Source organism: Monodelphis domestica, chromosome 4 (assembly GCF_027887165.1).
Source record: "Monodelphis domestica isolate mMonDom1 chromosome 4, mMonDom1.pri, whole genome shotgun sequence".
NCBI lineage: Eukaryota > Metazoa > Chordata > Mammalia > Didelphimorphia > Didelphidae > Monodelphis > Monodelphis domestica.
In genome coordinates, this window is record NC_077230.1 from 88,201,495 (window position 1) to 88,223,727 (window position 22,233).

The following is a 22,233-nucleotide window of genomic DNA, read 5'->3' on the forward strand; positions in this document are numbered from 1 at the left end:
GCTTGAATTTCCCTATTCAAGCTTTTTTAGTTTAGAATTTCTCTTGTAGGACTTAGGGTTGATTTGTTTGTGGTTTTGTTTTAGTAAAATAGTGTTTTAGGAAGATGAATCTGATGTTCTGTAGGATGGTTTGAAATGGGGAGAAACTAGAGACAGGGAGACCAGGTAGACACAAAAAATGACTTCTAGACAGCTATCACTAGAACAGACTTCTGAACCATTACCAGGAAGAGCAGAATGACTTTGAGGGCTATAGAATTCCCTGATAAGTTATGTTACAAATTTGCCTGAACTTTTGATGGAGGTGGTCTGTAGTATGCCAAGGTAGATAGCAAAAAAGAAACATGTTTGAAAGTATTTTTGCCTAAAGAGGGAGAAGTCTATCATGAAGACTTAGATTCCCACTGGGATTCTGGGTCCATTTAACAGCTGTTGTCTTTGCTGAGTTATATATCACAGAGCATAGGAAATTCACATAGAGCTATTTAGATTTTTCCTCTCTACATCAAACTTCTTTGTCCCCTCTGCATGTTTCCACAACATCCCTTCAATATTCTATATTTCTACAATATTCCCACCCACATTACCATGAAGTTCTGCACCACTTCCACTCTTATAGCATCCCTCTTCTGTGACAGATATTTCTATTTTATAGCTTCACCATCTATCTTCCTTTATTAAAAATTAACATTAATATTCTTTCTGGGAGCTGGACCATGGATAGGAAGTCCCCTATTGTACAAAAAATGGAGGAGGAAGCCTGTATTTTGAGGAAACTCTAAATTCTGCTTGTTTTCTGACATTGGCAATAATTTTAGTATAAAAGTCTAATACTTTAGTGGACCAGTGATCTCATCTGAGGGTAATCCCTTTGGTACTGCAGATCTCAACCATTCTTTTCTGCTACTCATATCTCTTAGTAATGAAGCCTATAAATCCTTTACATCTAGAAGCTGTGGGTATCTGGCTTATTGGGACCTAAAACTTGGGCTGCAGCAGGTCATAAGTGCAGAACAGGGAACAGGTACTGAACTAAGACCCAGCAGAGTAAGGGGGTGCCAGCAATCCAGGCTAGGGATAAACAACAGTAGTATTGCTGTGGAGTACTCAGAAAAATGAGGTAAAAAACCATGGTCAGAGCCAGATGAACAAGCTAGTCAAATAGTCAGGAGATTGGCAGGCACCCATATTTAAGATTTAGCCAGAAGTCAATTGGTCAGAATAGAGCAGACCAGGAACAAATGGAGAAGCCACAATATCATGTCAGAAGCCAAAGTGAATTCAATAATTGGGGAAACAATCTGCCTCAGTTATCCTTCCTGCTCACACAGGAGCTAATCCATTACTATATTCAGTTTATTCTTGAATAGAAGAAGGCAAACATATTGTGGAACACAAGGGGCATGAGCATGGGCAGTTCTAATGTTTCTTTTTTTTTCAGAATCTCTCAGTGTCAACTCTTAGTATTATATACCCAAAGCCTTATCCTGTATGAGTTCCCTTATTTTTCCCACTATGCTCCTGGGATGCTCAGCATTCCCACATCTATCTAAGGAGCCTTTAGAAATGCTTCCTCCCATTTTTAAGGAGTTATTAGCCCCAGTTAAGAGGCTCTGGGACAAGATATGGGATGTATCAGGACAGAGGACAGACAAGTCCATTCCTTCCTTGTTCTCCAAGGTGCTGGCTGGGATGAATGTCTACTCCTCTGAATTTGAACACATCAAGGAAGAGTATGATGTCCGTGGCTACCCCACCATCTGCTATTTTGAGTAAGTCTCCAGCTTCCTAGTCTCAAGTGCCATTCCTCTTCCCCAGTGGTACTTATCCTCCTTATTCCCTTCTCCAACACTCCCTGGCCCAATTCTTGAGCTGAGCCCCTTTTTGTCTCTCCACATTCCACAGGAAAGGGAAGTTTCTGTTCCAGTATGAAAACTATAGGTCCACAGCCAAGGACATTGTGGAGTGGATGAAGAAGTAAGTCTTTGCACTTCAAAGAGTATATACGTTTGTTTGTTCTCAGAGGGATGGCATGTATTTAGTCCTGCCTAATAATGTTCATTTGCTTAGCAGGGACAGTAAGGGTTGGGGTGGGAAGTGGGTAATGGGGATTATGGTGAAGATCTGCCCTGAAATGTTTTCCCCAGATAAGGGTCCTGGTCAGTACTTGGCTTTCTAATTCATTTGGGTATAATAGGTAGCCTAAGGTTTTATTTGACTAAAGAATCCAGTAAGGTTCCAACTGTCATCATTGGTCTGTGACATACTTGAATGACACTATATTTATTTATTTCGGGAGATCTAAAAGGGAGTAAGGCAGTAGCCCAACTAACCTCTTCTTTTTCAAATAATACTTTATTTTTTTCTCCCAAATACACGTAAAAACAATTTTTTGCATTTTAAAAAATTTTCAGTAGAAGGAGAATTATTTGACTTATATGTTAGGAAGCTTAATCTGGTAGAAGAATGCAAGGTAGATTAGTCCAGAGGAGCTTGTTAGAATGCTGTTGCAGTAATCCGAGAAAGGGTTGAGGAGGGTTTATAGCTCTAAGTCTATATCCCTGATGATGGTAAGGAACAAATGAATACTAGAGATGTTGAAAAAGAAGAACTGATAGGAAATCAGTGAATGATTTGATTCAGGGAATGGTGGAAAGGGAAAGCTATCAGTATGAAGTCAGCAGAGTATCAGTGGCGATATGGACTTCAGTTTCAGTTCTTCTACTGCTCTTTCTTGGTCATGCTGTATCACCTCTGTTGAACTCAGCTGGATTAAATGACCTCCATTCCACTGAGCAGCTCCAGTGTGTGGTTGACCATTTCCTTCCCTACTCAACTAACACTAGTGGCTCCCTCTTGACTCCAGTATCATATGTAAGATACTCTGCAGGAAGAGTTTCTAAAACCCTTCTCAAGCCTGTCCTTTCCTCTCTAATCATTGAGCCACCTAGTTGCCCCTATTCTATATTCTTTAATAGTATCATTTTCAAAAACAGGATTATTGAACCAAATTGGCAAGAAGGATGCTAAGTTTGGTGCTGTTGAGTTTGTGGAGACTATAGATACATCTAAGAAGAAATGTCAGATGAGCAGTACAAAATGTTGGACTGGGTTTTAAGAGGTAGGTCAGGCTAGACATAAAAGTGAGAATGCCATCACCATAGAAATACTTGCCAAAGCTTTGAAAGAATATATGTTCTGTAAGGAACAGTGAACATTTCTCTACTGAAAACCAGAGCTGAGGACTGACCTTGGAAGCTACTCCTAGAGACTGGGTGTATGAAAAATGAAACTTTCAGGGAAGCAAGAAGAGAACCAACATATTGCAAAATTACAGAAGCCGAGGGAAGAGAAGTTAAAGATTGAAGGACTAGGCAGCAGCAAGATCTCTTTCAACTCTAAATCTTTGATTCTGTGTTCATGGTAAAGTCAAGGACTAGCTCAAAGGCGGAGGTATTGTCAATTAACTGGTAATTGATGAACTCTAAGAATGTAGTTTCAATGGAGTGATTAGATAGAAGCCAGATTGCAGAGACTCGTAGAAGGAATGGGTGGTGAGAAAATGAAAGCAGCAGATATGAGCCACTCATTCAAGAAGTTTGGCAGCAAAATGAAGGAAAGAACTGTGCCAATAACTGGAGCAGGGAACAAGGCCAAGTAAAGGGGGAGACCTGAACTTGTTTGAACTCAGAAGAAGTAGCTGGTGGAGAGAGATTGAAAATTTTGAAAAAATATGAACAATATTGGAAGATCCCTCAGGATTCAGAAAAGATTGTAATGTAGGGCATTAATAAGAAATTAACCTTAAAGAGCATCAATACTACCCCTTCCTCTGAGACTAGAGGAAAGGATAGACATAGAAACAAAGATATGTTGACGTATAGATAGTAGTTGAGAGAGCTGATGCCGTTTGTCATCAGTCACAGTTCACAATAATACTGAAGTCAAGATTTGAGAGTGGCAATGAAGTTTTGGTAGATTAAAGAATCCTAGGGTTTAGAATAATTGTTTTTTTTTGCATTTTTAAAAGTTAATTTTTTAAAAATTCTAAACTTAATCAACATCCCCAAAAATGAATATTTCTATATACAAAGCCAGAACATAGTATTGTTTACAAAATTGTGAATCTCTTTTCCAAGTGGTAACTTGCTTTTGGAAAAATATACACATACACACACACACATACATACATACATACATACATACATACATACATAATAAATTCAACACTGCTTTCAAAACCATCCTACTTAACTCTGGATCCTTCTGAATTTATGTTCTCTACATACTTTTAAAAAGTTATATTTAAAGAGAAATATTTCAATGACCCTCCTTTTTTTCTTTTCCTTTCAAATCGCCATCAATATTCCTTTCCCCAAACCTATGCCAATTGAAAACAGAAAGAAAAAAACTTATTAAGAATAACATAGCTATGCCATGACCATGTGATCCAAAAACATGTCTCTTTCTGCACCTTGAGTTCATCATGTCTCTGTCAGGAAGTTGATAACATGCACCATTGTAGGTCCTCTGGAGATGGAGTTGGCCGTCATTCTGCTTAGTGTTGCAACACAACAATATTCTGTTTTACTCATGTATTTATAAATAAATAATATTCATATTTATGAATTTTTTCTTTCAATCTTTCCCTTAGTATCAGGAAATTGTTTTGTGGTGTTTTTTTTTTGCAACCCTCCCCAGTTTTCTCCTTCTTAATGCCCCCATTTCCCAGTCCCTGCACCAAACACTTTGTGCGTGAATTGCTCAGTTTAGATAAAGCAAGGCTTATATGATGCCTATTCTTCTCCACCCCACTCCATGCTTGTGGGCACTATTTCTTAAGCACTTCAGTTATGAGAACTATCAAGTTCCTCCCTTTTATTCCAATCTACTCTCTATACTAATACATTTATTACTTTTACTTTCCCTTTTTTTCCCCTCTTAAAACCCTCAGACTAGTCTATCTCCAGATTTTTGTTTGTTTGGTTTTTAGAATTAATTCTAAGACAGAAGAGTAGCAAAGAGTAGGTATATAGGGTTAAGTGACTTGCCCAGGTTCTCATAGCTAAGAAGTGTCTAAGGCCAGATTTGAACGCAGGTTCTCCTGACTTCAGGCCTGGCTCTCTACTGTGCTAACTAGCTGCCCCAACCTCTGTTTTTCTTAATTAAATTCCTCAATACCCTTTGAAGTTGTTATAGAGACACATTTCTTTTCTTACATTAGAATGTTAGTTCTTCAGTCATCTTAGAGTTCTTTCCATTTGCACAAATGCAGTTTAAGATTCTCTGGAGTCTTATCACAGGTTGACTTTGAACCCAGCCTTTCTTGACTCTTTATTTACTGTGTCATTGTATCTCTAAGATTAAATAGTTAACATTGAATTAATAATATAGGACTTCCCAAAATAACTTAGTGTTTGTCCATAGTGTCATGCTGGGACTTTATGTGTTTCTAGAAAACTGGCTGGTCCAGGAAAAGATAGTCTCACTATCACAGTGGACTCTTAAGCTGCTTTGCATTAAATGAGAATTCTCATCTGGGAAATTTTTGTGTCAAAGGAGACAGAGGTAATGGGGGAGAGCATTGCAGTTATGGGGAATAAACTGGGCAAAGGTACAGATCTATAATAAACTGGGCAAAGGTACAGATCTATAAGATGGTGTGTCACAGAGTAGAAATACATAGCCCAGTTTATTTTGGCCTGGAGTATAGAGTACACCGCCCAACCTCCTACCCAGAAGTAAGACAGAGTAGTAGGTAGGTATCAGTGATGTACCAGCTGTTTTTAGTTTTTATTTACGTTCACTAAAGTGTTGATGGTTGCCCATGATTCCATCCTATGGGATTTTCTAGCCACAGGTCATTGTGGTTCATTTCCTTTACTTCCTGTTCTGACCAGAGCAATCTGTTCATTTGCATTTAAGTATGCAAAGAGTGAGGAAGAAGCAGAAAAAGCTGTTCTTTTCATGACTCCTCAAGTCTGTGGGATAAAATACCCACATATCAAGTCACCTGTTCCAGATGCCATGGGAAGAGGAAAGGGAGAGGTGGTATAACCTTCAGAAGATTGTGGGTGGCTCTGGGTAATTTTCTAAAAGCAGACATGGAGATTTCCCATATCTGTGTGCTTCTGTAATATTTCTGGAATGGATTTGTTGGTTGTGGCCACACTGACCCTTTCTTTCTTACTTGGTGGAGTACCATCTGTGGCAGTATGTGCTTGTGTGAGAATTATGTACCTCTACAGTCCCATACTAAAGAACTCAATCCTTGTTCTCTTATCTCTTTGTCTAACTTCTCTGCTAATTATCTGGATCAGGAATGTAGAGTTAAGTTTAAAGATGATAACACATTTTTGCCTAAACATAATTCTGAGTAAACTTTTTTTACTCTATTTTTATACTCACTAAAAGGAAAGTAGGAAAAGTAAGAGTTTGGGGTGGGGAGAGTGGAAGCCCCATTAAACTCTTTTTTTAAAAGTACTATTGTGTTTTTTTGTCCTGTAATATAAAAACTACTTCAGATAGTGATTTGGTTTGCAGGTACCACTGACTTCTTTAGAGCTGCATGAAACAGCTCTCCCTAGACCAAATAGAAAATTTAATTCCTCAAAGTGAGAGACTAGTCAGACCCAATTAAAATAGCAGCTTTCAGACCAAACAGTTTCTATAGGCACCTTGGTACCTTTTGGAAATGCTAATAGCATACACAGATTCTGCTTTGAGGGAAAACATATAAAACACTGTTTTAATAGAACTCAGTTTCAGAAACTTAGTCACTCTGACCTTCTGACCATTATAAATAGATTCATCCTCTGAACTCCATTGGTCCTTTGACTTCAGAAGTCACTTAAGATAGGAAGATAGCAAACTCCAGCAACCTTTGGTGCTTTGGGGAAGATTATCTGCTGAAAGGAATGCAGTTGCCAGTTTCTAGGCAACAAAAGGAAAAGGAAATCCTAGAAATAAAATTTTTAAAGGAAGACTGAAGAAATAGGAATAGATGACCAAGATGGCTTAGTGCCCCAACAGAATTGCTATTGTCAAAACAAAATTGGCAATATCTGGTTTTATGTCCCATTTCATTTGTATTTTCCTGTGTGTGCCGAAACTTTTTGAGTATGTTAGAAGTGCAGACTTCTCACAGTCCGGTAACACCGCACTGCAAGATAAATGACAACACAGTTAAACTAGGCAGGTGACCAGAATCAGCAAGCCTAGGGTCAAGCCTTTCATGAGTACAGGTGGCCAGAAGCAAGCTATAAATATGGAAACCAAAAGGTCAAGGCAAAAACTAGTGAGATTGTGATATCAGCTATCTGAAGCAAGCCCAGGAACCAAGTGCAAGTAGAAATTAGGAATGTTCATGATGTCCCTGGTGGGAATAAATCAGACATCTGGGGACCCAGAAGTCAGAACCTCGATGAAGACATTCAGGGCATCATTTGTCAGGACAAAGGTCTGAGCTTCAGGGGTGCAAAGGAAAGAATTGGCCCAAATCTACTGTGAAGATGGACAAAGGACCAGGATCCAGTGGTCAGGTAGAGTGAAATAGAGGTATCAAAAATTAGAATACAGGAAAGAACTTCATTCTGGAACAAAAATGACTTGCCCTCTGGCTACTTTTGTACTCTCTGCAACTCTAGGTACTTGCAAAAAATCATTGCAATTACCTAAGAATGCAGAAACAGTGTGACTGCAGACAGTTGGTGATTACCATAGAGACAGGACAATTAAAGCTACAGAACTATGCTTAAGTCTTCTGTGTGTCTCCCTTTTTAAAAATTACCTCTTTGTGTCATTTGTTTTAGCATCATATCTATTTCTGATTATATGTCTTACCCCCTTCCCTCTTCACTAAGCTATCCCTTGTTATAAAGATTTAAAAAGAGAGATGAAAAGAAGCAGGTCAGAGAGGAAGAAGTGAGAAAGAAATATATTAAGCATTTACTATGTGCCAGGCACTGTGCTAAGTGCTTTTCAAATAATTCATTTGATCCTCACAACATCTCTAAGATGAAAATACTAGGATTTTCTCCATTTTGCAGTTGAAGCTAGTTAAACTTTTGAAGCCAGATTTGAACTCAGGTTTTCCTGACTCCAAGCCTAGCACTCTATCTACTCAAATTGATCTTGTCTGACAATATATGCAATACTCCACATGCAGAATCGCCTTCCTCAAGTAAAGGGAAGGAAGTAAATTTTCTCAACTCTTTTCAGGGGTCACAGTTCATCAAATTATATAGCATTTGATTTCCCTTTTGTTGTTAGTTTTTCTGTTTACATCATTATAGTCACTGTGCACATTGTTTTTCTGGTTCTATCTTCTTAACTGCATCAGTTCCTACAAGTCTTCCTCTGCTGCATCTGTTGTATTCATCATTTCTTAGAGCTCAGGAACATATATAGAATTGGAGACTCAAAGCTGTCAGGGACCTTAGGGGTTTCTGGTCTAGGCCTGTTATTTTTGAGATTATGAAATGGGCCAAGCTAGATGAAATGACTTGTCCAACTTGTTCCCCTTCATTGTCCCTCCATTGCTTATAGAACAATCCCTTCCTTACTTGGGAGGTTTTTGCTTTAGTTCCCAGTTCTCTGCTGCCACCAAAATTGCTGTTGTTTGTTGTGGTTCAGATGGGCCCTTTCTGCCTATCTCTGATGCTTATTCTGCCTATGCCTGACAATGAGATCTGGCTTCAGAGAGTATCTCAGAGGAGAGGATCTTGCCAAGCCTGCTGTGGAAAATGGGGAGCATTCTGTTTTATTTTATTGACCATAGAATTCTGAAAATTCTCCTGGAATTTTGTTTTTGTTGCTGAAAACTTGTCCAAGCAGATAGCAACGGTTACATTTTGCATTTGTCAGCATAAGTGGGTTTTAAGCATTTAGCAAAATGGAGTTTAGGAAAATGAAGCTTGGGGCAGGGAAGCAACTGGGAATATGTGTCACCAGTGCAGGTATTTTAAGCTTCGGGGCCATCTTCCATCCAGGGACTTAAGAGTTTTTAGGTTTTGTCAGGGTAAGGAGTCCATATAAATCCCTCGTCATAGTGAAGATTCCCAAGCTTCCACACTCTCGTGGGCCTTTTCCTTTAGGATGACTGATCTTCACCCTGGGCAGAGAGCCATTTTCTCAGGCATCACCTCCATCTTAATCTTCTTACCCACTATGCCCTTGCCTGACCCAATCTTAACTTATCTCAGTTCATCTTTTCTATTCCTTCCTTCCTCAGCCCAGTGCAGTGAAATAAACACAGGAACCAGCTTGCACAATGACCTTTCCTTGCAACTTCACTAAAGTGAGAACACAAATAAGCCCCTAAACCCTTGAGAGGAGGCAGGGTTTGCTAAGCTGATTTAAGAGTCATAAAGAACAGAGGGAAAAGAGGGCTTTCTGCTTCTCTTTCTCTTCCCGTATGTTTCTCCTTGAGGGCAGTTTTTGTTTCTTTTCAGCATCACAGCCATTGCTTTCCTCATCCTACGACAACAGTCACTGAAGCACAATCACTTGAGATTAGTGAGATAGGGCTTGGGTCTTGGTCCTTATTGTGTTCTGGGGCTCGGCGATGGCATCCACTCAGCTCTACCTGTTTTTGGTCTTCCAGTCCACATCCACCACAGCCCCAGGTCCCCGAGGCTGCCTGGGCAGACGAGGGAAGCGTCGTGTATCACCTGACAGATGAAGACTTTGACAAGTTTATGAAGGAGCACTCTTCTGTCCTCATCATGTTCCATGCCCCATGTGAGTGGAATGCTTTTCTGCCCCCGACTCTTCACCCCTTCTCCCAGGACCACCTCTGGTGGAATCTAAACCTTGCCTCTCACGTTTTCAACCTTTCACTATAGTTGTCATACCAGAAGTCTGTAATTGTGCACCACACTATACCGAGTTCCTCTTGTCAAAGATAATTATACAACCATATTCTCACAGTAGAGGCTCAAAAAGAATTAGCTGACCTAGAAATTATGAGAGAGTTCTCCCTGTCCCTCTCCGTATTTGCTCAACATGTACTCTGGAAATGCAAAGTTATTTCATGCCAAACATTACAAAGAAGGGGAATACAATGCAAAAATAAATCATATAATGCAGTCCTATAGTTACTGGATAGCTTTGAATTGGCTTCAGAAACTTGCAAACTTATGTGAGCACTTCCAGGCCCCATATTGGTTCTAGGAACAGGAGCAGGGATTGGATAACAAGGTAGTACTCCATGGTACAATAGCTCCTGAAGAAAAACTCAAAGGAAAGGATAGCATTGGACCCATTTGGTGATCCCTCCCTAGTGCCATAGTGTGCTTTTTGGGCCACAGCTACATCAAGTAGTCTGAATGCCATCTTCTCTTCCCACCCCTAACCTCTCTCCCATGTCTCTATAAATAACCTGAACCAGCAAGTGAGGAATGAGAGAGAACAAAAGAGACTTTAATACATGAGAAATAGCTCCTGGGAAGTAGAGAGAGATCTCACACTGGCAGATAGCAGTGGGGAAGTGCCCCAGCTGGAGGTAACTTATGTAAGACTTAATGTCACAAACCCCAGAGCAGGTACCATATTTTCTTATCAGGGAGAAAGCCTCAGTTAGGAAATCACTGAAGATGTGGAAGACCAGATAATTAAATAGCATGACTTCTAAAATCCAGGATTAAACATTTGGCTTTGATGCTAGAAATTTCTGGAATCCTCTTCTTTCATCTTGGTAGAGAGGAGGAAAAAAAATTCTTACTATTATACATGATATAGATGATAGATTTAAAAAATTGACCAGGACAGTGGAGTCAGTGCCTGGTAGGTAAGGTTGGAGAGAAAAAAACAACAGAAAAAGCCTGGCATGGTAGGTATCCCATCAACCTCTTACTTCTTATTCAGGCAACTCTCTCTGGCATCCCCCAGAGCCAGCTCATTAGGACAGAGAGGCAGCATTACAGTCACCTCTCTGGCTAAAAAGTTCTCTCCAGGCCATTCTCAGAGTTGCTGATGGAAGCAAGTTTAGAAGCAATTTACTTCCCCATAGCTAGAGGAAAATGGTCCCTCCCTGCTCCTTTCCCTCCTCCCCTCTCCCACCCTGTCACCTACGCCAGCAGTAAAGACAGAGGACAGCAGGTCCTTGACTATTTCTAGCTTGGGAAGCTCTACAAGGCTTGTCTGCTTCAATCTGTCTCCCCACAATCCTGTTCCATCTCTGAAGAAAGTCTAACACTCAAGTAAAGGTCAGAAATCATAGAATTCTATTCTGCAGACAAACCTGCACATGCTTAAAACTAGCTGTGTTGTGTACATCTAACACTAGAGGGAAGGCAGGAATTTGGTGGCATATTTATCTGCATATACATAGGAGATCCTTTATGCAAAAAAAATCATAAAATGTTGTCCAGTTCTTGGTTCCAGGGCTACAGATTGGAAATAGTAAAGTTCATGCCCTCTTCTAAATATCATTGCCCTCATATTAACACTTCCAGTTGAGAAATAAGTATTTGCTATCATTGTTCCTTTGGCAGTCTTAGGCATTTGTATGACCCTGTGGGCAGCTGATATTTGCCCTTAAGGACAGGCAGCTTGACTCCCAGCTTTTTCTTCCCAGTGGCATTATCTCTTGTTGATTCCTAGAGGTGATTTAGGCAAAGAGGAATGGAGGTCATTTCTCTGATGTGATACATGAGTCAATCCTTTGGTTTCCCTCTAGGCCATTATTATCCATAGACATATTCAGCCCTTTGACTGTCCACCACCTCACACCTCCAGGGTGGATTCATTTGTCTTTGGTTGCCAGAGCAAAAGGGAGCAAGACTGATTATAGCAGAACTTTTATGCCTACCTGGAAAAGAGCTCATGTGGGTGGTCATGGCGCTCCCCTAATTAATCCTCTCCCTTATGCCTTCTTCATCAAGAAATATATCTAACAGGAAAGGGTAGAATGAACATGCTTGAGAAGAAAGGGGAAACCCAGCTAGGTAAGGAGAGAGCAAGATGACACCTAGCTACTTTAAAAGATTTTGATTCCTCAACTCAGAAAACCACATCCTGGGGTGCAAAGTTTATCATGAAGAACTACAGTCAGTAATCCTTGAAAAATCACAGCAAATAGGAGAAGTGCCAATAAACTAGAGAGGAACAAGTGTAGACCCCTAGACAGCAGTACACCTCCAGAACAGATTCTCAACCAGCATGTGAGCACTTGGGGAAGATGGGAATCTGAGATCAAATCAGGATCTCAAAAGAGCCTCATTACCCTCCATCCCCCTTTTGACTGAGAGAGCAGGGAAGTGTTGTAGATGTAATATATCTGGATTTTTGGTATTTGGTAGAAGGCCCCTAAATAAGTAGTTACACACATGGATACAGCCTTATGGAACCCATTGAAAAAGCTGAGCTAACAGATGCTGTGGCTCACTGGATTGATTCAGAACTGTTGAACTGCTTGTACTCAGTTGATCTTTGTGAACCTAAAACTTGGTCTCTCCAGGACTGTCCCAGCACACAGCTGTCCAACATTTTTATTGATGACTTGGAAGAAGACATAAAAGGCTTATCAAATTTGCAAATGACACAAAGCTGGTAGCAATAGCTCGTAAGATAGAATTAGTGTCCCTAGCATTCCTGACAGGCATAACTGATGGGGCAAAACTAACAAGATTAAATTGAAAAGGGATACAAATGAAGTCCTGCATTTAGCTTAAAAATACCAATTGACTCAAGGCAGGGGAGGCTTGTCATAACTGTGGGACATGTAAAAAGGTTTGCAGCTATTAACTAACTGCAAGCTAAGTGTGACATCACTTGGCACATGAGTGCCAAGAACAGCTAACACAATTCCTTTGGCTATATTAATGGAAATAGACTGATTAGATGGAGAGAGGTAATATTGTCCCACTGTGTCCAGCAATTTTTATTTTACATTTAAATTATTATATTCATATCTGAGGCCTACATTTTAAGAGGAACATTGACAAACTGAAGCGTGACCAGGACAGGAAGGAATCCATCAACCATATTAAGTCAGTGGAATAGTTAACAAACATTTATTAAAAGCTTACTGTATACTAGGCACTGTTTTTTTTTTTCTATTTGTCTTCTACTCTTTGTAACCCCATTTGGACTCTTCTTGGCAAAGATAGTGAAATGGTTTGCCGATTCCTTTTCCAGCTCATTTTACACATGAGGAACCTGAGGCAATTTGCATGAAAAGGACCTAAACCAGGGTCACACAGCCAGAAGTAAGGCCAGCTTTGAACTCAGAGAAATGAGTCTTCCTGACTCTTCATCTGGCACTCTATATCTACTGCACCATTTAGCTACCCCATGCTAAGGACATAGAGAAAACCTATAGGATGGTTCCTGCCCTTAAGGACTTCACATTTTAATGAGGGAGACAACCTGGATATAAATATATACAGTGTCATTGGATAGTATTCTCACTAGGAAAGCACCTCTTCAGAAAGTGGTTTTTGAGCTGAGACTTGGTGGAAACCAGGAGGTGGAGGTGGAGATGAAAAGAGAGAGCACTTGATGCATGGAGGGCAGTCAGTACAGAGGCTCAGAGCTGGGAGATGGGGTCTCACATGTGAGGAACCACAAGGAGACTAGTGTGACTAGGGCACAGTTTGTGGAGATGTGCAAAGTGTAAAGGCAACAAATAGTAAGGGGCCAGATTGTGAAGAGCTCTCAGATCAAGGCAGAGGATTTTATTATATTCAGTCATGAAAGCAATAAGGAATCACTAGAGTTGATTGAGGAGGAGGCTAACATGGCAAGACCTGTGCTTTAGAGAGATCACTTAGACCACTGTGTGGAAGATAGATTGGAGTCAGGAGAGCCTTGAGCCCAGCCAGAAAGCTCTTGTAATTAGTTCAGGCTTGCAGGAGACAGAGGTTATAAAGCTTGAAAGAGCAAGACTTGGTAACAGATTTGGATATGTGGGATGAGTGCACATGAGGAGTCAAGGATGACACTGAGGTTCTGAACCTGGTGAGCTGGGGTGACTGGGAAATTGATGGGGTCCTCAATAGTAATAGGGAAGACTAGAAGGGGGAAAGGTTGGAGAGCAAAGATGATGAGCCCTATTTTGGAAATATTGAGTTAGTGAGACTTTAGGACCAGATATATAGATGTGGAAATCATCTTCATAGACATGATCATTGAACCCCTGGGAACTAATGAGATCACTGGGCAGATAGTATAGAGAGACAAAAGAAGAGGGCCTAGGACATAATCTTAAGCAACTCCCAGTCAGAGAGCCCAATCTGGATAAAATTCAAGTACTAAGAACAATGTCCTAAGAAAGTAACTGGAAGAAGAGGGTGATCTACAATATCAGTGGCTGCAGAGACTCCCCTCAAAGGTGAGGACTAAGAAAAGTTTTGGCAGTTGCCAAGAGATCCTAGGTAACTTTGGAGAGAGCCGTTTCAGCTGAATGCTGAAGTCAAAAGCCAGACCTCAGAGTTTCAAATAGAGGAGGAAGTGGTGGTGCCAGTGAACCGTTTTCTCAAGGAGTTTATCTAAGAGAGAAGAGATGTAGGACGGTGGCTATTGGGGATGATAGAATCAATTGAGTTTTAGGCTTTGTTTTGTTTTGTTTTGTTTTTGAAGACGGAGGTGACAAGGGCATGTCTGTAGATAACAGCGAAACCAGTAGGCAGCAAGAGATTAAGATTAATGATGAAGTGAGGATAATCGAGAGGACAGTCTGCTAAAGATGATGAGATAGAATGAGATCAAAGTTATATGCAGAAGTTTATCTATCATGGAGAAGAACTGCTTTTCATTTTAGAGAACTAGTGAAAGGAACTATTTAGCCTGAAAGAGGACTATCAGAGCCCTGTTAGGGCTATGATTGCTATCTTCAAATATTTCAAGGGTCTTCATGTGAAGGTGAGGGTAGACTTTTGTTATGAATAATTACCCGAGGGGAAAACTAAGAAAAATGAGTGGCAATTATAAGAAGGTTGTTTCCTTTTGACAGAAGAGAACTTTGTAACCATCCTCAGAACCAAAGAATGAGAGTTGGGAGGGACTTTAGCTGTCATTCTGGTCAATGCTCACTTGATCAGGAATCCTCTTTTTAAAATCTCCAAGAAGTGATCATCAAGGCATCCAGGTGACAAAGAATATGCCACCTGCTATGAAAGCTCATTCCACTTCTGAATATCTCTGATTCTTAGGAAGTTTTTCTTTACATCAAGTCAAAATTTGCTTTTCTGCAATTTCTTCCTGTTGTCCATAATTCTTTACCCTGGGGCTAAACAAGGCAAAATTAATCTTTCTTCCACAATAAAGCCCTATAAATGCTTAAAGACAGCTCTTATGTCCTCCCTTGTCTCCCTTAAGTCTTTTACATGTATTTCTTTAAAAAATTCATCTTACTAGATTTGTTTCATCATTTTAGGCTGTCAGAATCTTTTTGGATTTTGATTATGCCATTTAAGGTGTCAGCTATCCCTCCCAGGATCATAACATCTACAAATTTGATAAACATTCTACCTGTCCCTTCATCCAAGTCATTGATAGATATATTGAGTAAAACAGAGCCAAGATTATATTTCTAGGACATTTCAAGGGAAACTTCCCTCTAGCCTGACATTGATCCAGTAGATATTCTCTTTTGGGCCTTACCCAACTAATTTAAAATCCACCTAATTGTATTCTCATCTCTTACACATCTCTCCCTCCACCTTCTCCACAAAGATAGAATGAGAAACTTTTAAGAAGTTCACTGATGGGGGCAGCTGGGTAGCTCAGTGGATTGAGAGCCAGGCCTAGAGATGAGAGGTCCTGGGTTCAAATCTGGCCTCAGACACTTCCCAGCTGTGTGACCCTGGGCAAGTCACTTAACCCCCATTGCCTAGCCCTTACCACTCTTCTGCCTTGGAGCCAATACACAGTATTGATTCCAAGATGGAACATAAGGGTTTAAAAAAAAAAAGTTCACTGACATCTGAATAAACATTTTCCATAGCAATCCCCTGGTCTACCAGGATAGTCAGTCTACCCGAAAAGAAAAGAGATTAGTCTGGACTGACCTGTTATTGGTGAAGCCATCCTGACTTTTAGTAATCGCTTTCCATTCTAAGTTCCCACAAGTCATTCCTTTAAATGTGTTCTTAACTTTTCCAGGAATCAAAATTAATCCTGTATGATTCAAAGGATCTATTCTCAGGGCAGTTAGGTGGCTCAGTAGATAGGCAGCCAGCCCTGAAGAGGGGAGGTCCTGGGTTCAAATGTGACCTCAGATACTTCCCAGCTATGTGCCTTGAGCAAGTTACTCACGACCTCCCCACTCCCCACTGCCTTACTGCTCTTCTGCCTTGAAACCAATACCTACTATTGATTCTAAGATGGAAGGTAAGGGTTAAAAAAAAAAGAAAGAAAGAATCTGTTCTCTTCCTTTTCTTGAAAATCAGAAGAAAATTTTTCTGGCTCAGATCCTGTAGCATCTCTCTTTTCTCTCTGAAAGATCACATCAGCCCAGCGGTCACATCTGCCCCCATTCTTACAGGGCCCTGAGATATAGTTGTCCGAGGATTATAATTCTCTGGAGACTATATATTAATTTATGATTATTTATTAGATAGTCAGAGTTGGAGTTGAGGAGAAAAAAAAGCACCCAGTCAAATGGCTTTCCTGTGTTTCTGTTTGTTAGCTGAGAGAGGCTATGCCAGGAAAGTCAAAAGGGCTGTGCCTAATTCTTAGCCAAATACCACACAGGAGCTGCCCCACCAGGAAAGTCTCCAGACCAAGTCAGCCAAGTACTGAAAAGCCAAAAAAAGGACTTTTTGGTTCCTCAGTTCCTTCTCTTATAAGGCTGGTCCTCTGGGTCTCCCTGGTTGGACAGACTTGACCTCAGGGCAGGTTAGAGGCCAGTCTTCCAGACACCAGGAGTCAGGGGAGACCAGAGGCAAGCCCCTTCTGAGACACCAGGGAGCCAAGAGGCCTCTGGCATCCTCCCATGGTACACATGCACACCTAATTAAAAGATGGGGCCATTTCAAAACTCTTCTTTCTAAAAGGAAAAAAGGGAGGTACAGTTTATGTTAATTGACATACCTGATGGTATAAACAATGAAAGCAGCTAAATGCTCTTCCACCATCTCCTCACTTACCTTGGGTTTCATGACCTTGCTAGCCATTTTTGTTCTGTCTTGCTCATTCCAGTTCACCTTGGTAGCAAAAAATAGAAGCCAATTAAGAGCCAAATAGTCCGTTATCATCCTATCAATGCCAAGCAATGATCCTATCCTTTGATCATGCTTTAACCTTGAACATAGATAAAAAATGTAATTTTGTTGTCCTTATTATTTATTGCTTATGTCCCCCTTTGCTTCTTTCCATGTATTGGGCTGTCACTTTTCTTGCTTAATAAAAAGCCTCTCTTTCACCCTCAGAACACCTGTAGTGCACTGACAAGTCTTCCTTCTGCTTCCATCTCCCTAGTATTCCTACTCCTTGCCTTAACACACCGTAAGGTAATTATCCTGCCACTTCCAGGTAGACTCTCTCCTTGGGTTGAGCCAAATGAAATAGGATATCTAGCCGAAGAAGCTTCGAGAAAAACCTTTTCAATTTAAAACAAAGCCTTACTTGTCTCAAGGGGAGAATGGAATCCAGAAGTCTTAGAGAGTATGATTAGTACTACATTCAGTTGGCATTTTACATACATCTAGGAGAAATGCATGGGATTTTAAAATTTAGATCCGGAAAGGACCTTGGAAGTCATCTAATCCAATTCCATTTATATGTATTTATATATATAATTTATAAATATATCTGTAATTCCATATATGGAAGGGAGCTGGAGGGTCAGAGTTACAAGTCACATATGTAGTAGGTAACCTGGCTAGGAGTTGGACTGTAGGACATTTCTTGGCCTCCTTCTTCTCTTCTCTTTTTAAATAGACACTTAAGTGTTTGAGCTCTTGCTTTCTCTCCCTCTCCCTCTTCTCTTCTTTTCTTCCTCTCCTTCTCCTCTAGCCCACCTGGTCATGTTTTTGCCAGACTGTTATTCTTTTGTATTTTTGCTTAGTCACATACTCTTGCTACTTCCATCTTCCATATATGGGGTTTTTTCCTATTTTGATTTAAACTTTTAGTATAACCAGACAATGTTTTTGGTTTCAGTCATTTCTGCAATAATTACTAAGCAGAACTAAAATAGCATATTCTTTTTTCATTAATTTTTTCAATTACATGTAGAAACAATTTTTGACAATTGTTTTCTGACATGATTCAGATTCTCTCCTTCCTTCCCTCCCTCCCTCTCCTCCCCAAGGCAGTAAATAGTCTGATATAGATTATACCACTGCTTTCATGTGATACATATTTCCACATGCAGATGTTTTTGTACACAGAATCCTATTAATCCTTTCTCTACCCTCTATGAAATCTGCTTTCCCATAATCTAGAATTCACAGTGGACAATGTCATATATTCTCCTAGCCTGTTCACAAACTCTGTGATGGAACCTATCATTTCTAACTATCAGTTTTTCCTTATTGGCCAGAATCTAGTGCAGAATTGCAGATCCTTTTGTCATTTCTTCATCTTTGAAGAGTGAAATTAAATTATTTTTAAAAAACCCAAACCCTTACTTTCTGCTTGGCAAAAGACAGAAGGGCAGGGGTTTTATAATTGTAAAGTGACTTCTCCAGGGTAACAGAGCTAAGAAGCGTCTGTGGTCTGATTCGAACCCAGGTCCTCCCGACTCAAGGTCTGGTGCTCTGTCTACTGAGCCACCTAGCTGCCTTAAATTAAATTAACTGTTAAAGGCAGGTTTTTATCAGCTTTTTTTTTTTAAAGTGAAGAATCCAAGCAGATGTCCATGCCAGGTCTTACCACCCATTTCATTCTTTTGGCCACATTGTACCACAAGACTGCTTATGTATCTTCTTCCTTCAGGCCTCTTCCAACTGCCCTCCGCTCTACTTCCACTTTTTTTGTAAATAGATTTCCTTCCAGTAGTATCTGGATATGCATTGCTGCACTATCACCCTTTTAATCTCATCTGTTCTTTTTAAATGTCATATGCTTCCATAGTCATTCCATTCATAGATCACATCCCACCAGGTCCCAGTGATACCTCTGAGATCAAATATTGTATTATATTAAGAGCTCTAGTTATTGCTGTCCCCAAGTGACAAGGGGCTCTGCCTCTTTTTAGGTGGTGGGTGATGCCCACTCAAAGCTTTCTAGCAGTGATGAGATTACTATTGCTTTGTCGGATATTGTAGGAGGAATCGCTGTACTGGGTGGGAGGGTTAACTACTTGATTTCTAAGAAACTGTCTAAGTCTTATATATTATACACAGACAGACATGGAACATTTGATGTTAGATAGGTAAGGGGAAAGAGAAGAGAGCAATAATTTATATACTAACTACTATATATGCCAGGCTCTGTGCTAAGTGCTTTATAAGTATTATCATATTTGATCTTCCCAACAAGCCTAGGAATTAGGTGCCATTGGTATCCTCATTTCACAGTTAAGAAAGCTGAGGCAACAAAGGTTATGTGACTTGCCCAAAGTCACACAGCTGAGTGTCTGAGGCCAGATTTGAACATGGGTCTTCCTGACTCCAGACTCACCTATCTACTGCCCTGCTAACCGCATCTCTTAGAAAAGTACAAACCCTGTTTTTGAGGGGGGCCCGTTCTGAGGCAGGCTTATGCAGGCATAAAGTTGAACAAATTCAGTCCTCAGTATTTCAGAAGATCCATTACTTCAGTGATGTGGGATCCTCCTCTGCTCAGCACACAACTTCTCTTTGCTTTAGTGGACAATTTCATGTTAGTTGGGCCAAAAAAAGGAATTACGTGGTCACTGGCTTTTCTTAATTTGGCTAGGCTGATCCCAGAGTGACAAACACATAGTCAATTGCAGGACTTCTTTTCACAGGCTTTTCAGCTTATTTGGATTCGCTGAATGTTTTGTTTGGTTGACAAATTCTTTGAGAACTTAAGGTCACTCGACCTTTCAGCGAGCCAGTGGAAAAGGACAAATATGTAAATTCAGGAAATAAGTTTGCCAGCAGATGTGTTCATGTACTGCATGGTGGGGAGATAGTGGTGTTGGGTATCGAGGGAATTCCTCCCAAGTGTATAGCTGCCAAGCATCCTCGGGAGAAATTCCAGTTTGCTGCTCTTCCTGGCTGAATCAGACTAAAATCTAAGTTCTTTTTTCCACCCATTTCAGTCAGTACCTACTTCTGCCCCTCTCTATTTGCACAGCTGAATCATCCTGACTCCCACAGTACACAGTTAAATAAATGTATGAGAAAACATTGATTAACTACGTCCTGTGTGCCAGGGATTTCACTAAGCACCGTAGAATAATAGAGACAAGATGGTAAGATGGTCCCTGCCCTCAAGGAAGTTACATTCTAATTAAGGGAAGACAACCCATATTGGAAATAGTGGTCAGGGAGGCGTATTTTGTTCAGTGAGGTCAGAGGAAATGATGATTGGAACCATAGGTAAAATGATTGACATGTCCCAGGAATGGTGGGGTTCCTTCGATTACTGATCTTAAAGCTAGAGTGGCTGATTTATTCACTATGTGCGAGTGCACATGGGAAGTAGCTAAGGAACGGGGTGGAGGAGGGGGGACATCCCATCCCATGTCTGTCCCTGTTATCCTTGCCCAGCAGGAGAAATATCATGTCTGATAGTGGGATAGAAAGGGAGGGCAAGGACTGAGTATGTGAAGAAATAGAACCTCTTCTTTTGTCATTTTTTTTTCAATATTATCTATTTTATCATCATGGGAATGTGTCTGTGACATTCTAGCATGGAGTGCTGGAAACTTGTAAGGCACCTTGAGTGAACATTTCCTGCATGCAGGGTCAGTGACCTGACCATATGATTCTGGGAAAGGGGATGGTTCCTGAAATACAGTTGTTAATATGTATGCCCCATCCTGGTCTCAGGCTCATAATGCCACCCACTTCCCAGCCTCTGCCTCCCAACAAGCTCCCATCCACATGACTGTGGGTTCTGCTGATCAAATCTGTGTTTTATAAATATTATTTTGACAGCAGAGTGAAAGATAGATTGAGAGGGCAGAGGGTGGAAGGATGAGGAGTAGGAGATTTTATTGCAGTAATTAGGGTAATCTCTGTGAATGAAGAAAAAGGAATTGATATGAGAGATGCTGATTCTATCTCCAAAATAAAACTTGGCAAGTGATTGGTTACGGGGGGGAGGGGGGTAAGAGGTGGGAGAGAGGAAGAAGTCACATATGACTCTGAGGTTGTGACCCCTGGGTGACTGAGGGCAGCGGTCTCCTCATTGTGAACATGAAAAACAGGCCGAGAAGGTAAGTAATCTACTCTTGACCACATAGCTAGGAAGTATGAAAGCCAAAATTTGAACTCACGTTTTTCCAACTTTGTGTCTAGCACCCTTATTCAGGCTTAAAAAAGAATCCCATTCAGCCAGAAACTCATGGAATTCTGGAACCCCATACAGTAAGCTCAGTAAGTCCTAGGAGTGAATTGAAATGTATTGGCTCCAAAGGATCTGAAAAGTTTGGGTCTAGGTAGGAGGTTGACATTCCTACAGAAGAAGGGAGATGTACGTTAAAGGCATTGATTCAAGGTTTTTGCACTGGGCCATGAAAGTAAGAGTGAGAGCACTTAGGGAGATTATAAAACCCCCAGCAAGGAAGCTTGGCAATAAAACTTAATGACCTATCAAATCACAATCACTAGGGCACTAAAAAGCATTGAAGTGGGTTCCGTTCTCCCTATACACAGTGCTTCCTAGCTGGATCTCTCACAGCCTTCAAGGATGTGGAACTCCCAAAGGCCAGTGCCCACTGTAACCATATTGGCAGTAGGGATTTTTTCATTCTTTTTTATTCAGATAAAACTTTCTGTATATATTGTTGAATAGGAAAGGATGGTATAGAAAGCTACAATTCTATATGTAGAGCCTGCTGTTTCTTTAAGCATATAATTCCATATATAACTTTCAAAACTGTCCTGCTTATCTGTGATTCCTTATGGCCTTTTGTTCTCTTCACATGTTATTGTGGGGTGGGAGAAGGGAGTTGCCCCACTCTCATTTCCATCCATTTTAGAAAAGAAAAGTAAAACCATTACAATAGCTATGTGTAGTCAAACTCCTATACCATCCAAGTCCTAAAAAGGGATTTCTCATTCACCTCTCTCAGGGGTTGGGTAGCATTCTTCATTATCAGTACTCTGAAACTGTGGTTGGCAATTTTGTCAGAGTTCTTAAAACTAG

The 22,233-nt window shown here is 40.5% G+C and overlaps 1 protein-coding gene across 1 annotated transcript in view; it reads left to right on the forward strand.

The window, feature by feature from the left end:
* Nucleotides 1-22,233, forward strand: part of PDIA5 (protein disulfide isomerase family A member 5) — a 186,214-nt gene that overhangs the window by 115,578 nt on the left and 48,403 nt on the right. Inside the window, exons 9-11 of the mRNA XM_007493796.3 lie at nucleotides 1,681-1,772; nucleotides 1,906-1,977; nucleotides 9,605-9,741. Coding sequence (XP_007493858.1) covers nucleotides 1,681-1,772; nucleotides 1,906-1,977; nucleotides 9,605-9,741 — 301 coding nt within the window. The remainder of the gene's footprint in view (nucleotides 1-1,680; nucleotides 1,773-1,905; nucleotides 1,978-9,604; nucleotides 9,742-22,233) is intronic.